This window comes from Trachemys scripta, chromosome 15, assembly GCF_013100865.1.
Source record: "Trachemys scripta elegans isolate TJP31775 chromosome 15, CAS_Tse_1.0, whole genome shotgun sequence".
In the NCBI taxonomy this organism is placed as follows: domain Eukaryota; kingdom Metazoa; phylum Chordata; order Testudines; family Emydidae; genus Trachemys; species Trachemys scripta.
In genome coordinates, this window is record NC_048312.1 from 18822612 (window position 1) to 18835599 (window position 12988).

Below are 12988 nucleotides of genomic sequence, written 5' to 3' on the forward strand. Positions count from 1 at the left end.
TTATCCCTGCTTCTGAGCCTGCTACTCTGTGCCTCTACTGCAGCCTCAACACACACGAATTTTCTAGCCTAAAAATCCTTTAATTTGGTCTGAAGTACTATCCTTAGGGTGGATAGCTGTACTGATGCCAGGTTTGTACATAGGAAGGAGAGGTTATGTAAGGGGAAAAATAAGGCAATGCTCATTCCTTGCTGTTCATGACCCAATCACATAAGCACTAAAACTTCAGTATGTATATTGGGAACTCCATCACAGGTATTTGTGACAGACAACAGCTATGCGTGGCTGGGGATGCCCAGCACTGGAAAAGGTTGGCCAAACCCAGAACAGTGGGGGGAAACTTCAGGGAGTTTAGGTGGTTGTGAGACCAGTACGTGTTGGGGGCAGAATCTATGAAACCAGCCTTTTACAAAGGCAGGTGGTATTGTCCCATTTTTCTGATTGAGAAACTGAGGCCCAAAGTCAAGTAGCAGAGAGCAGAAGAAAACTCAGATCTTTTGACTTCCAGTCTGGTGCCGTAAACCCTGAACTCCATACCTTCATATCATGGCTAAAAATCCAGACCCACTGCCGCATTCCTAAAGAGGTGAGCTATTCCTCGGAGCTGGCCTACAGAATTTGCAACAGGTGTTTCAAGATGTGCTTTGGATACAAGTCTTGTAAACATGTCCATGTGGAGTCTTATATATTAAAAATCCCAACAGCAGACCCAAAAGCCAGCTATCAAAAGGGAGCTGGTGTCTTACTTTTAGAGGTGAACTATAATTCATCATCATCATCATGTTCCTGTTACGCCTCTGGTGTTTAGGGCAGTGACAAAGCTCCTCCACTCTGGTCTGTTTCTGGCAAGTCTTTCAAATGGTTCCCCAGCTGTGCCCCACGTTTTTCAGCTCGGCTTCCACAGCTCTTCACCATGTTGTTTTGGGGCGACCTCGTTTTCGCTTGCCTTCAGGTATCCATCTTATTGCTACTTTGGTGATGGAATCAGTTTCCATCCGAAGCACATGACCGATCCATCTCCACCGCCTCCCGCCAATGATGGTGCTCAGATCTTCTTGACTGCACTGTGTCAATAGATCTTGGTTTGAGATTGTTCTGGGCCAAAAGATACGGAGGATTTTTCTGAGGCAGGTTGTATGGAATGAAGACAGTTTGGACACGTCATACTTTCTCATTCCCCAGCATCCTGCACTATAAAGTAGTGTTTTAGATTAATAGATTCTAGGACTGGAAGGGACCTCGAGAGGTCATCAAGTCCAGTCCCCTGCCCTCATGGCAGGACCAAATACTGTCTAGACCATCCCTGATAGACATTTATCTAACCTACTCTTAAATATCTCCAGAGATGGAGATTCCACAACCTCCCTAGGCAATTTATTCCAGTGTTTAACCACCCTGACAGTTAGGAACTTTTTCCTAAACCTCCCTTGCTGCAGTTTAAGCCCATTGCTTCTTGTTTTATTCTTAGAGGCTAAGGTGAACAAGTTTTCTCCCTTCTCCTTATGACACCCTTTTAGATACCTGAAAACTGCTATCATGTCCCCTCTCAGTCTTCTCTTTTCCAAACTAAACAAACCCAGTTCTTTCAGCCTTCCTTCATAGGTCATATTCTCAAGACCTTTAATCATTCATGTTGCTCTTCTCTGGATCCTTTCCAATTTCTCCACATCTTTCTTGAAATGCGGTGCCCAGAACTGGACACAATACTCCAGTTGAGGCCTAACCAGCGCAGAGTAGAGCAGAAGAATGACTTCTCGTGTCTTGCTCACAACACACCTGTTAATGCATCCCAGAATCATGTTTGCTTTTTTTGCAACAGCATCACACTGTTGACTCATATTTAGCTTGTGGTCCACTATAACCCCTAGATCCCTTTCTGCTGTACTCCTTCCTAGACAGTCTCTTCCCATTCTGTATGTGTGAAACTGATTGTTCCTTCCTAAGTGGAGCACTTTGCATTTGTCTTTGTTAAACTTCATCCTGTTTACCTCAGACCATTTCTCCAATTTGTCCAGATCATTTTGAATTATGACCCTGTCCTCCAAAGCAGTTCAATCCCTCCCAGTTTGGTATCATCTGCAAACTTAATAAACGTACTTTCTATGCCAATATCTAAGTAGTTGATGAAGCTATTGAACAGAGCCAGTCCCAAAACAGACCCCTGCAGAACCCCACTTGTTATGCCTTTCCAGCAGGATTGGGAACCATTAATAATAACTCTCTGAGTACAGTTATCCAGCCAGATATGCACCCACCTTATAGTAGCCCCATCTAAATTGTATTTCCCTAGTTTATCGATAAGAATATCATGTGAGACCGTATCAAATGCCTTACTAAAGTCTAGGTATACCACATCCACCGCTTCTCCCTTATCCACAAGACTCGTTATCCTATCAAAGAAAACTATCAGATTGGTTTGACACGATTTGTTCTTTACAGATCCATGCTGGCTATTCCCTATCACCTTATCACCTTCCAAGTGTTCACCTTTCCTGATACAGAAGTTAAACTAACTGGTCTGTAGTTTCCTGGGTCATTTTTATTTCCCTTTTTATAGATGGGCACTATATTTGCCCTTTTCCAGTTTTCTGGAATCTCTCCCGTCTCCCATGATTTTCCAAAGATAATAGCTAGAGGCTCAGATACCTCCTCTATTAGATCCTTGAGTATTCTAGGATGCATTTCATCAGGCCCTGGTGACTTGCAGGCATCTAACTTTTCTAAGTGATTTTTAACTTGCTCTTTTTTTATTTTATCTGCTAAACCTACCCCCTTCCCATTAGCATTCACTATGTTAGGCATTCCTTCAGACTTCTCGGTGAAGACCAAAACAAAGAAGTCATTAAGCATCTCTGCCATTTCCAAGTTTCCTGTTACTGTTTCTCCCTCTTCACTGAGCAGTGGGCCTACCCTGTCCTTGGTCTTGCTCTTGCTCTGAATATATTGATAAAAAGTCTTCTTGTTTCTCTTTATTCCTGTAGCTACTTTGAGCTCATTTTGTGCCTTTGCCTTTCTAATCTTGCCTCTGCATTCCTGTATTGTTTGCTTATATTCATCCTTTGTAATCTGTCCTAGTTTCCATTTTTTATATGACTCCTTTTTATTTTTTAGATCATGCAAGATCTCGTGGTTAAGCCAAGATGGTCTTTTGCCACATTTTCTATCTTTCCTAACCAGCGGAATAGCTTGCTTTTGGGCCCTTAATAGTGTCCCTTTGAAAAACTGCCAACTCTCCTCAGTTGTTTTTCCTCTCAGTCTTGATTCCCATGGGACCTTACCTATCAGCTCTCTGAGCTTACCAAAATCCGCCTTTCTGAAATCCATTGTCTCTATTTTGCTGTACTCCCTTCTACCCTTCCTTAGAATTGCAAACTCTATGATTTCATGATCACTTTCACCCAAGCTGCCTTCTACTTTCAAATTCTCAACGAGTTCCTCCCTATTTGTTAAAATCAAGTCTAGAACAGCTTCCCCCCAGTAGCTTTTTCAGCCTTCTGAAATAAAAAGTTGTCTGCAATGCAGTCCAATAATTTATTGGGTAGTCTGCCCCGCTGTGTTATTTTCCCAACATATATTTGGATAGTTGAAGTCCCTCATCACCACCAAATCTTGGGCTTTGGATGATTTTGTTAGTTGTTTAAAAAAGCCTCATCCACCTCTTTCACCTGGTTAGGTGGCCTGTAGTATACTCCTGGCATGACGTCACCCTTGTTTTTTTACCCCTTTTAGCCTAACCCAGAGACTCTCAACACTTCCGTCTCCTATGTCCCCATCTCCACCTCAGTCCAAGTGTGTACATTTTTAATATATAAGGCAACACCTCCTCCCTTTTCCCCGTCTATCCTTCCTGAGCAAGATGTACCCATCCACACCAACATTCCAATCATGTGTATTATCCCACCAAGTTTCAGTGATGCCAACAATGTCATAGTTATATTTATTTATTAGCACTTCCAGTTCTTCCTGCTTATTACCCATACTTCTCACATTTGTATATAGGCATCTAAGATACTGGTTTGATCTTGCCTCCCAATTTTGCCCCAAACCTCCTTTCTCTCTGCCATTATAGCCCACGCTCCCTCTTGGTTCCGACCCATCTCCCAGGTCTCCATGTTCCCTACTTACCTGTGGGCTTTGCTCACCTGTCCCCGTCAAACCTAGTTTAAAGCCCTCCTCACGAGGTTAGCCAATCTCAACACTCAACACTGTTGAAAATATGCAGCTCTGCTAAATCTTGAGTTTGGTTTTGGTGTTGTATTTTGATGATTTCCAGACTGTACATAAGCTCCTGAAGGTGTTCCTGGCTTTACTGATTTTGTTCCAGATTTCCTGGTTTGTTCCACCGTCCTGGCTGATGGTGCTGCCCAAGTAAGTGAATGTTTCTATACTGATGAGAACATAATCCTCTATCCATACTGGTGATGGTGAGGCAATATTAAAGGTCATGATATCTGTCTTATTGTGGTTGATTTTCAGTCCAATTTGCTGGCCGAATGTGTTGAGTTGAGTTGTTTTTCCTTGTATATGGTGTTGGGTATGTGATAGGAGAGCAAAATCATCTGTGAAGTCCAGGTCTTCAAGGGATGAAAGTGTGTCCATTTAATGCCTCTTGGCATATCTTCTGTTGCACGCCACATTACCCAGTCGATGGCAATGTTGAAGAGGACTGCAGACATGACACACCCCTGACATACTCCTATTTTGACTTCAAAACTGAACTCACTGTGATCAACACTGCATGTAAAGTTGAAATAGAAGCTTTTGATGACGTTGATTATAAGGAAAGAATGCGCTATAGGCTGGTCCTGTGAATGCTATCAAAAGCCTTCTCAAAGACTATGAAATTTATGTAGAGTTGCCGTTGCCATTCTAAGCGCTGTTCTGTTATGTTTCATAGAGTGAAGATCTGGTCTGTGCATCCAATGCCCTTTCCGAAAACCAGATTGCTCTTTTCTGAGAACGCTATCAACTGCCTCTGATATACGCTGGACTATGATCTTACACAATATTTTGCTTGGCACAGATAAAAGTGTGAACTATAATTAGCTTGCCATCAAATTAACCCTGTTTAATGTTCAGTGCTCAGGATTGTTACCATAATCCCTCTCTGAAGTTAAAGTGATGGCCTCAAAGATGGTCACATTAAAATGCTTCACTCCTTCCATGATCACTGTTCCTTAGGACTTAGAAGCAGCAGAGACGAAGTGAGAGGTCAGGCCTTTTTCTTATGTCTGATATAACCACGCTACAGGTATATAATACAAGAAAACAAATGTTTTATAAAAGCAATGGCAGAACTATACGCACTTTATAACTAGAGCTGGTGGAAAATTTTCGGACACAAGCGTTTTTCTGTTGGAAAATGTTGGTTTGTCAAAATCAAAAGAGTCTGAGGGAAGGTGGCAATGTCAACAACATTTAATTTTGAAAAAAAAAAGGGAAATGAAGCATTTTGATAAGGTCAAAATGTTCCATAATGAGAACATTTTGCTTTGAAATGATTTTTTGGTTTGAAATTTATATTTTAAATGACAATATAATATAACAAGAACAAAATAAACAAGGTCAAAACAGAGACAACACTTTCAACTTTACCAAAGAAAAACTTGTTTCATGAGAAATTTCAAAATATTGTCTTTTTATTCTGGTTCTGAATTAATTTTGTTTTAAACGTCAATTTCCCACAGAGTGGAAATTCTGGTTTCTGACCAGCTCTAATTATGACAGGCGGGAAATACCTTGTATTAACCTTTCACAGAGATTTAGATCAGGCTGGAGACTTCCTCTGCATTTCTTTTAGATCTTCTGGGGAATTTTCATTACACACCTCAGCTAGAGTTGTCTCAGGTAGGAGAGGCTGAGCTCACGATTAACTCCCCAGTTTTTTCTTATTAATTCCTCTGACCTCCCAGAAAGCAAACAAATCCTTTGTGTGACTTCAAGCTCCCAGCTTCACAGAGTGGATCAAAGCAACTTAAGACTCTGGCTTCCTGCTCCCTCCAAATTGAATTTGGAAGCAGTTAAGTCTCCTGATAACTGATTAATGCAACATGCATCTGTGTGCAGCCATGCAGACACCTTGCAAACTTCTCTTTGGGCTGTACAGCACCCATTTGTAACAGTCCTACATGGCAGTTAGGAATGTATTTATATCTTTATGCTAACTTGTGCTGTATAAATATACATTAACATCACTGATTTGCTCTCTCACTTCTTGGGAAAGCAGAAGGGACAGCCTGTCCAACTGCCAGGGAAGGGTTAACCATACTTTGCTCTGCAATGATACCTAACGGGGGTGATCTCTAAGGGTAGTTCTTTCTCTTAAAGGGCTGCCAAGCACTGGAAAAGGCTGGTCAAACCTGGAGTTTTAGAAGTTTCTGAGAATGGCAGTTGGGGGCAAAACAGTCTCTTGGGTTGGGCTCAGGGCCAGTGCTACCATTAAGGCAAACTAGGTGGTTGCCTAGGGTGCCAAGATTTAGGGGCACCAAAAAGCAGTGCCCCCGGTTTTTTTTACAGCGTTCCTCCCCGAGTGCACGGTCGCCGCTGCACTTCTTCTGCCTCCCAGGCTTGCAGCACCAATCAGCTGTTTGGCGCCGCAAGCCTGGGAGGGGAGGAGAATTAGAAAGGAGGCGGAGCAGAGGTGAGCTGGGGTGGGGAGCTGCTGCAGGGGGGTGGCGCCTCAGGGGTGGGGGTGGGAGTTGCTGGGGGGAGCACCTCAGGGCGGAGGGGGCAGCTCAGGGCGGGGGGGGGGCAGAGAGCAGCCGCAAGGCTGGGGTGAGGGGCGCAAGGTGGAAGTTTTGCCTAGGGTGCGAAACTTCCTTGCACCGGCCCTGGTTGGGCTATGGCCAATTCCTGCCAGCAGAAACCAGCCTTTTACCAAGGGAGTGAGTTGCACTTGATCATGTTACTACTGACTTCTTACTTAGGTGGCAGAAGCTACTGTGGGAAAAGGAGTAACCTCCCTGATCACTTTATATCTACCTGCCAAATTGTAGCATGTTATTAAGAGCAGGTCACTGTGTGAGATCGGTCTCTCCCATATTGCTTATAAACTAGGCATAATCAGTCAGAGGGCGAATAAAAAGATACAAGTGGATTGCTGTACTATAGCCCAATAGATGTATACAAATATATTGGAACAGTATGCACATAAAGTGAAATTCTGGCCTCATCAAAATCAATGACAAAACTTCTATTGACTTCAGTGGGGCCAGGATTTCACCTGCTCTTATGAACCAAAGAGACAGTCCTATACTCACTGGAGTGAAGAAGGAGAACATACACAGAAAGCTTCATTAGAAAGGAGTTAAGGCTGAAAGTGGGTTTGCATGGACTGTGCTATTTTGCAAAGCAATATTACTTACCTTACAAACATTCCACATCTTCAAACCCCCCAAACATCAGGCTGCCAGGTAGTGAACTTTGAAGTCAATTTTTAGATATTATAATTTAAAAATGCCTTTTCTGATTCCTCTCCCCCCCCATGTCTCAGAAAAACACTAAGCAGGACTGAGACATGGCATGCAAAGTTTCAAGACAATGGTTTATTATGGCAGAGTGGGAGGTCAGTTGTTTGAATAATTAGGCTTACAAAGGGAAACTAGCTTCTGCTTAAGTATTGGGTGGTTACTGCTACTCTATATCAGGATCACATGGTTACTCATTTATAGTGTGCACGCATCTTAATGAAAATAATTAATTCATAATAACCTGCTGAAATTAAAACTCACTCTCCTCTCCCAGCTTTATAGGTCTTCAATTTGTGATACTGCAGGAAGTATTGCTGCACCCAGGCAGTCCAGCCTCCTTCCTTACCAGCTTGACTAATTTCCAAGATGCTCTGAATTGCATAATTAGTTTCCTGTATATTTTCTTCTTTTCTCCCTCCTGGATGGGCTTTGACACCTGGGATGAACTGTCACCGCTGGTATGACAAAACAAACTGATTTATATTATTTTGCTTTAAAATGTAATGCTTTTTGTAATTATTGAGCCTACACATACAGTGAAACTAATGCATGATGTGGCAGTGTTGGATACTTGATTGCAGTAATAATTGTTAGCATGATTTCTGCGATGCTGAAAAGCTCTTTTGGGGAGTTGGCAGTATTAGCAGAGGCATGTGAGAACATGGAGTCACTCACTCCCATATTGTAGCTCAGACAGCATGGCGATGGGCTCCCTAGGAATACCTTAGAGAGGTTAGACAGTAATAATATTGTTGCCAATTGGCCAAGTGATAGTCGATTTCAGGGCGTAGCAGCAAGTCAGTTTCCACTGAGAGAGAAATTTGGATTGTGGAGTCAGGTATCTTTCCTGTGATTGATTTATTTACAACAAATTCATAAGTGATCACAAAGACTGGACAGGAAACTCCTCAAACCTCAGGTCAGTCTCCACTAGCCAGGAACAGCTGCCTCCATCTCTGTTGATCCATCTCGGAAAACTGTATTCTGCTCTAACTGTCCATTCCCCTACCATGACCAGACCCCTGCTTGCTCTATCTGGATGCACCTTAATCCAATGCCTTAGCACCAACCGTTTCCATAACAATATTTAGCGTGTACATTGTGTCATGAAACCAGTCCTTTACAAAAATGGGAATTGTTGTTTCCATTTTGCTGATTGAGAAACTGAGGCCCAGAGAGGGAATGCTGACTTGCCCAAAGTCACATAGTAAGTCATTAGTAGAGTGAAGAATAAAAACCAAGATCTCTTGACTCCTGGGCTGGTGCCCTATTCCTTGGCTTCTCTACTTCCAAGTCTGGCTTGAGATGTATTGGCGAGGAAGATTGAACTGCTACTGCCTGTACTTTTCTGTTCTCTAGAGAGAACTTAAATCTCAATGATTGTCAGGTTGGTACCTTTAATCATCACTAACATGGGGACAGACTGTGATTCCCTTACTCAAAGTGATTCATTATTTACTCCATAAGGACTACAGATGGCTTGTAGTGTAAGGTAGTATTCACTGTGAGTGATGGTATCACAAACTGGCCCCTATCTGGAGTTAACATTTCATTGAATTAAATTATTTTTAAAAAATACAATCTTTTGCAAGAAAAAAGCCATACAAGGCGGGACCTTGCTTTCAGATGTGCATTTTTCCAGTCGAGTTATATCTCCCAGCACTGGGGGCTTCTGAACAGCTGACTGTGCTCTGTGTCGTCAGTGCAATTTGTGATTGTCAGTGTTTACATACAAAGGTAATTCAGGGGATATATGATCAGTAAACTGCAGCATGCTGTATTGCAGCAGCTTTAACTCTTTTGTGGGTATTGGAACTACTGCGCAGGGGAGACCTTGCAAAGAGTGGAAATGCCCTCTGTAGATAGCACATCAGCAGGAATTGCCTGCATGCTGCTGCACAGGGGGGAAATGGGGGCTGGCTATGTGAGGGGCAAGACTGGAGGATCTGCTGCTACCAGTACCACAACAGATCTTTCTAGGCATTCATGACTTGTACTATGACATAGTAACAAAGCTAGGAACTCAGATACCATGGTGATAGGGTGACCAGACAGCAAGTGTGAAAACTCGGGGGGGGGCCCCCCGCGGGTAATAGGAGCCTATAGAAGAAAAAAAAATCCAAATCGGGACTGTCCCTATAAATTCAAGACATCTGGTCACCCTACATGGTGATGAGCATGATATAAATACATAGATGGAGAGATGAGTTAGACTGTAAGCTCTTCCAGGAAGTCTTGGTGTTGTGTTTGGATAGTGCCTAGCACAAAGGGGCCCTGATTGGAACTACTAAGTGATACCACAATATAAATAATTATAATAATTAGTCCTTCTCCATGGCTGATGGAGAAGACTCTGTCCCTCCTTTGGGCCCAGGGAGTTCCCCTGCTCTTCAATGTACTTGGGCTGGATTTGGACCTACAGAAGGGCTACTGAGGGACTAACTATGAAATGATTGTTTACCACCTCAAAGCTTACTTCACTGAGGGTACATCTACACTACAGGGGGGAGTCGATTTAAGATACGCAAATTCAGCTACGTGAATAGCGTAGCTGAATTCGACGTATCGCAGCTGACTTACCCCGTTGTGAGGACGGCGGCAAAATCGACTTCTGCGGCTTTCTGTCGGCGGCGCTTACTACCACCTCTGCTGGTGGAATAAGAGCGCCGATTCGGGGATCGATTGTCGCGTCCCGATGGGACGCGATAAATCGATCCCCGAGAGGTCGATTTCTACCCGCCGATTCAGGCGGGTAGTATAGACCTAGCCTGAGTCACTGATCTATTAGAACCTATATTAAAAATCATAGTGAAAAAGAAACTACATACTCCCCAGCTGATTTTAAATCAGGTAGCCCAGCAACTGACTGATGGCCACTAGCTACAATTCTTACTAGCAGATTTTTAGGTTTAGAGGGACTTTCATTGTCCTCAGAGAGATGAGGTGCTGTCTCTCTAATGTCCTGGGACGGACACAGCTACATTTCATTGTCCTTTTCATTTTTAAACACTATTGTGTACAAAGCATCCCATTTGAGATGTTTGGGGTGTGTGTGTCTGCACCCCACTTCAAAGACCATTCATTTAAAATACTGTAGCAGGGGGAGGACCAAATTGTCTCTAATACTGGTGATAGCCAATCAAAGATTTGCACTCAAGGCAGATTAAATCTGGGGTTCTCAATGTGATGAGGGCAACCACGAAATAGATCATAATATACGCGCACTCGATGCAACCAAGTCTCAATTCTGCATCTGCACTTATCCTGAACATGGTTTTGTCCCATCTCTTCCCCAGTCCCCTCACTGTTTGCAGGATGAATGGACAGACACCAATACTGGAACCTAGTGGCAACTACTGGTCAGTTTCCCAGGTTGTGTCCGCAGTAGACTCCCCACCCCCGCGGCAGTTCCACCAGGGGTAGCAATGGCTGGAGCTCTAGTGAAGACAGAATCCTGCAGCCCCCCCGGGGTTTTAACCGCCGCGCCGCGTCCCCTCCCCGTGTTCAAAGCGGCCACCCGCGCGCCCAGAGCCGCCCGCCTCACCTCAGTGAGGAGGCGCATATGCAGATTACCACCCGAAAGCCCCGCCCCCCGGCGCTGATTGGCTGCCTGTCTTTGTTGTGGGGAGGAGGGGCCGGAGGGGGGGTGCGGCCGCCATCTTGTGTGGAGCCGGAGCCAGAGCCAGGCGAGCGGCCCTCGGCGCCTGTTCCTGACCTTCCTGCCGCCCCCGCCAGCCTCCCGCCTCCTCCCAGACCGGGTGCCAGGGCGAGCCGCAGCAACAGCAGCGAGAGCCGCTGGCTTCCAGCGGGGGGGGGCTCGGTGCGGACGGGGCCCGAGCGGCCCGGCGGCGGCTCCTCCTCCTCCTCCCGCTTCCTCCTCCCTCCTTCCCCCGGGTTTATGGTGCTGCGCTGGGGGAGGATGAACGGAGGATAAATGGTGCCCAAAGCGGACAGCGGCACCTTCCTCCTCCTCTTCCTCCTGGTGCTGAGCATCACCGAGCCGCTGCGGCCAGGTACGGGGGCCGCGAGGGGCGGGGCCCCAGGGGTACCCAGGCGGGGGGCACCGGGGGAGGGAGGGAAAGGTGCATGTGAGTGGCTGGCAATTTGAGAAGGGCGGCGGGAGGCTCACGGTGATGCAATAGGGCCACTCGTGGAAGAAGAGGGCCAGGGAGGGGCGAAGCTTGGAGGGCAGGGGGCGGGCTGTGCAGTGGGGTGTGCTGGCCCTGCCTGCGGAGCAAGTCAGGGTTTGTGGGGTTAACCTTCTCAGTGGAGGCATGGGGTGTGTGTGTGTGGTCCTTTCAATGTTCTGCTTGGGGGGAGTAGCATTGCACCCAGGGTTGCTTTATTTGTAGTGAGGACTGTGCTGCTCAACGTTTGTTTGCAGGCTGCGCTAGTAAATTTTGTTTATACTACCGTTTCCAGGTAGGAGGACTGTGTAGCTGATCTGCTTCTGCCCCTCACTGCATTCAGGGGCTGTTTGCTCCCCTCATTCCCTTATCCCACACAGAACTTCATGTTGTAGTGGACCCTTCGTTAGCAGCTGGAAGTTGGATTGTGTTATTTTGCAAAGTGGTTTGTCGTCGTCGTAAATATTTCTGAGACTATTTAAGTGATTTTTCAAGTTAATAGTGTTCTCAGTTGTCTGAAAGTTTTGTACCTATTGTAGTTACATGTAGAGATGACTTATAAGCCCTGGTTGGGTAGTAATAGATCAGTTTGTATATTGCATTTTGTTTTGTCAGAGGAATTTGGGCTTTGCATGTAGCTGTAGGAAAACATACTGTGATGTTTTGTTTTAATGAGCAAGAACTTAGTTCTAGCTGGAAATCATTTGTTGTATAATAAGACTAAGCAGGCTTTTATAGAAAATTTAACATTGTTGGGGTTGTATTTTTAGTGGAATACATCCGCGTTAAAACTAGTTTGTATTATATGTGGGTTGCTAATGTGGCCAAGAACTGAGAAAAGTTCAGTTTGCCTCCATCTTGGGGCCTTGGAGCTGATTTGAAATTCAAGTTCTTGATGGGAGAACCCTTGCTGTGTTAAATTGTGCATGCAGATTCTACAGCAGTCTTCACTGTTAACTCTTTAGTAAATATAAAATGATGTTGGCTGTGATTGAACAAGGGGAAACGTCAGTCACTCAGTTCATGTTGGTTGGTCTTCTTGATGAAATTGGCATTATGTGGATGGGGAGTTAATATTTTATAACCTTTGAAAACTTCAGTAGAAAATATGTAACTGTTAGTATTGAAAGATCTCCATGTGCTACTGCAGTGTGATTCAAAGTTTCCTTTCCTACCAGAGTCCCTAAATTCCATTTGATCACTTAAAGGATTCTCTTCTCCTTGACCCCTCAGTCCCCATTCCCTGGTTTCCCAGTTGTGTTTGGGTAGTGATGGTATTAAAATTAGGTAAGTGGCTTTTTTAAATGGAATTTGGTCCACTTTGGAAGCTAATGATCCAACCAGCGGACCAAATTCAGTGACAAATCCTGGTCATGTGCCACTTGAAGCACA

The 12988-nt window shown here is 44.6% G+C and overlaps 1 protein-coding gene across 4 annotated transcripts in view; it reads left to right on the plus strand.

Annotated features, from left to right (window-relative positions):
* The first annotated feature begins 11112 nt into the window (after window positions 1-11112).
* Window positions 11113-12988, plus strand: part of DGCR2 (DiGeorge syndrome critical region gene 2) — a 71187-nt gene continuing 69311 nt past the window's right edge. For all 4 annotated transcript variants that reach the window (XM_034790694.1, XM_034790695.1, XM_034790696.1 and 1 more), the window contains exon 1: window positions 11113-11482. In XM_034790694.1, the coding sequence (XP_034646585.1) occupies window positions 11404-11482 (79 nt within the window). In that variant the 5' untranslated portion in view covers window positions 11113-11403. The remainder of the gene's footprint in view (window positions 11483-12988) is intronic.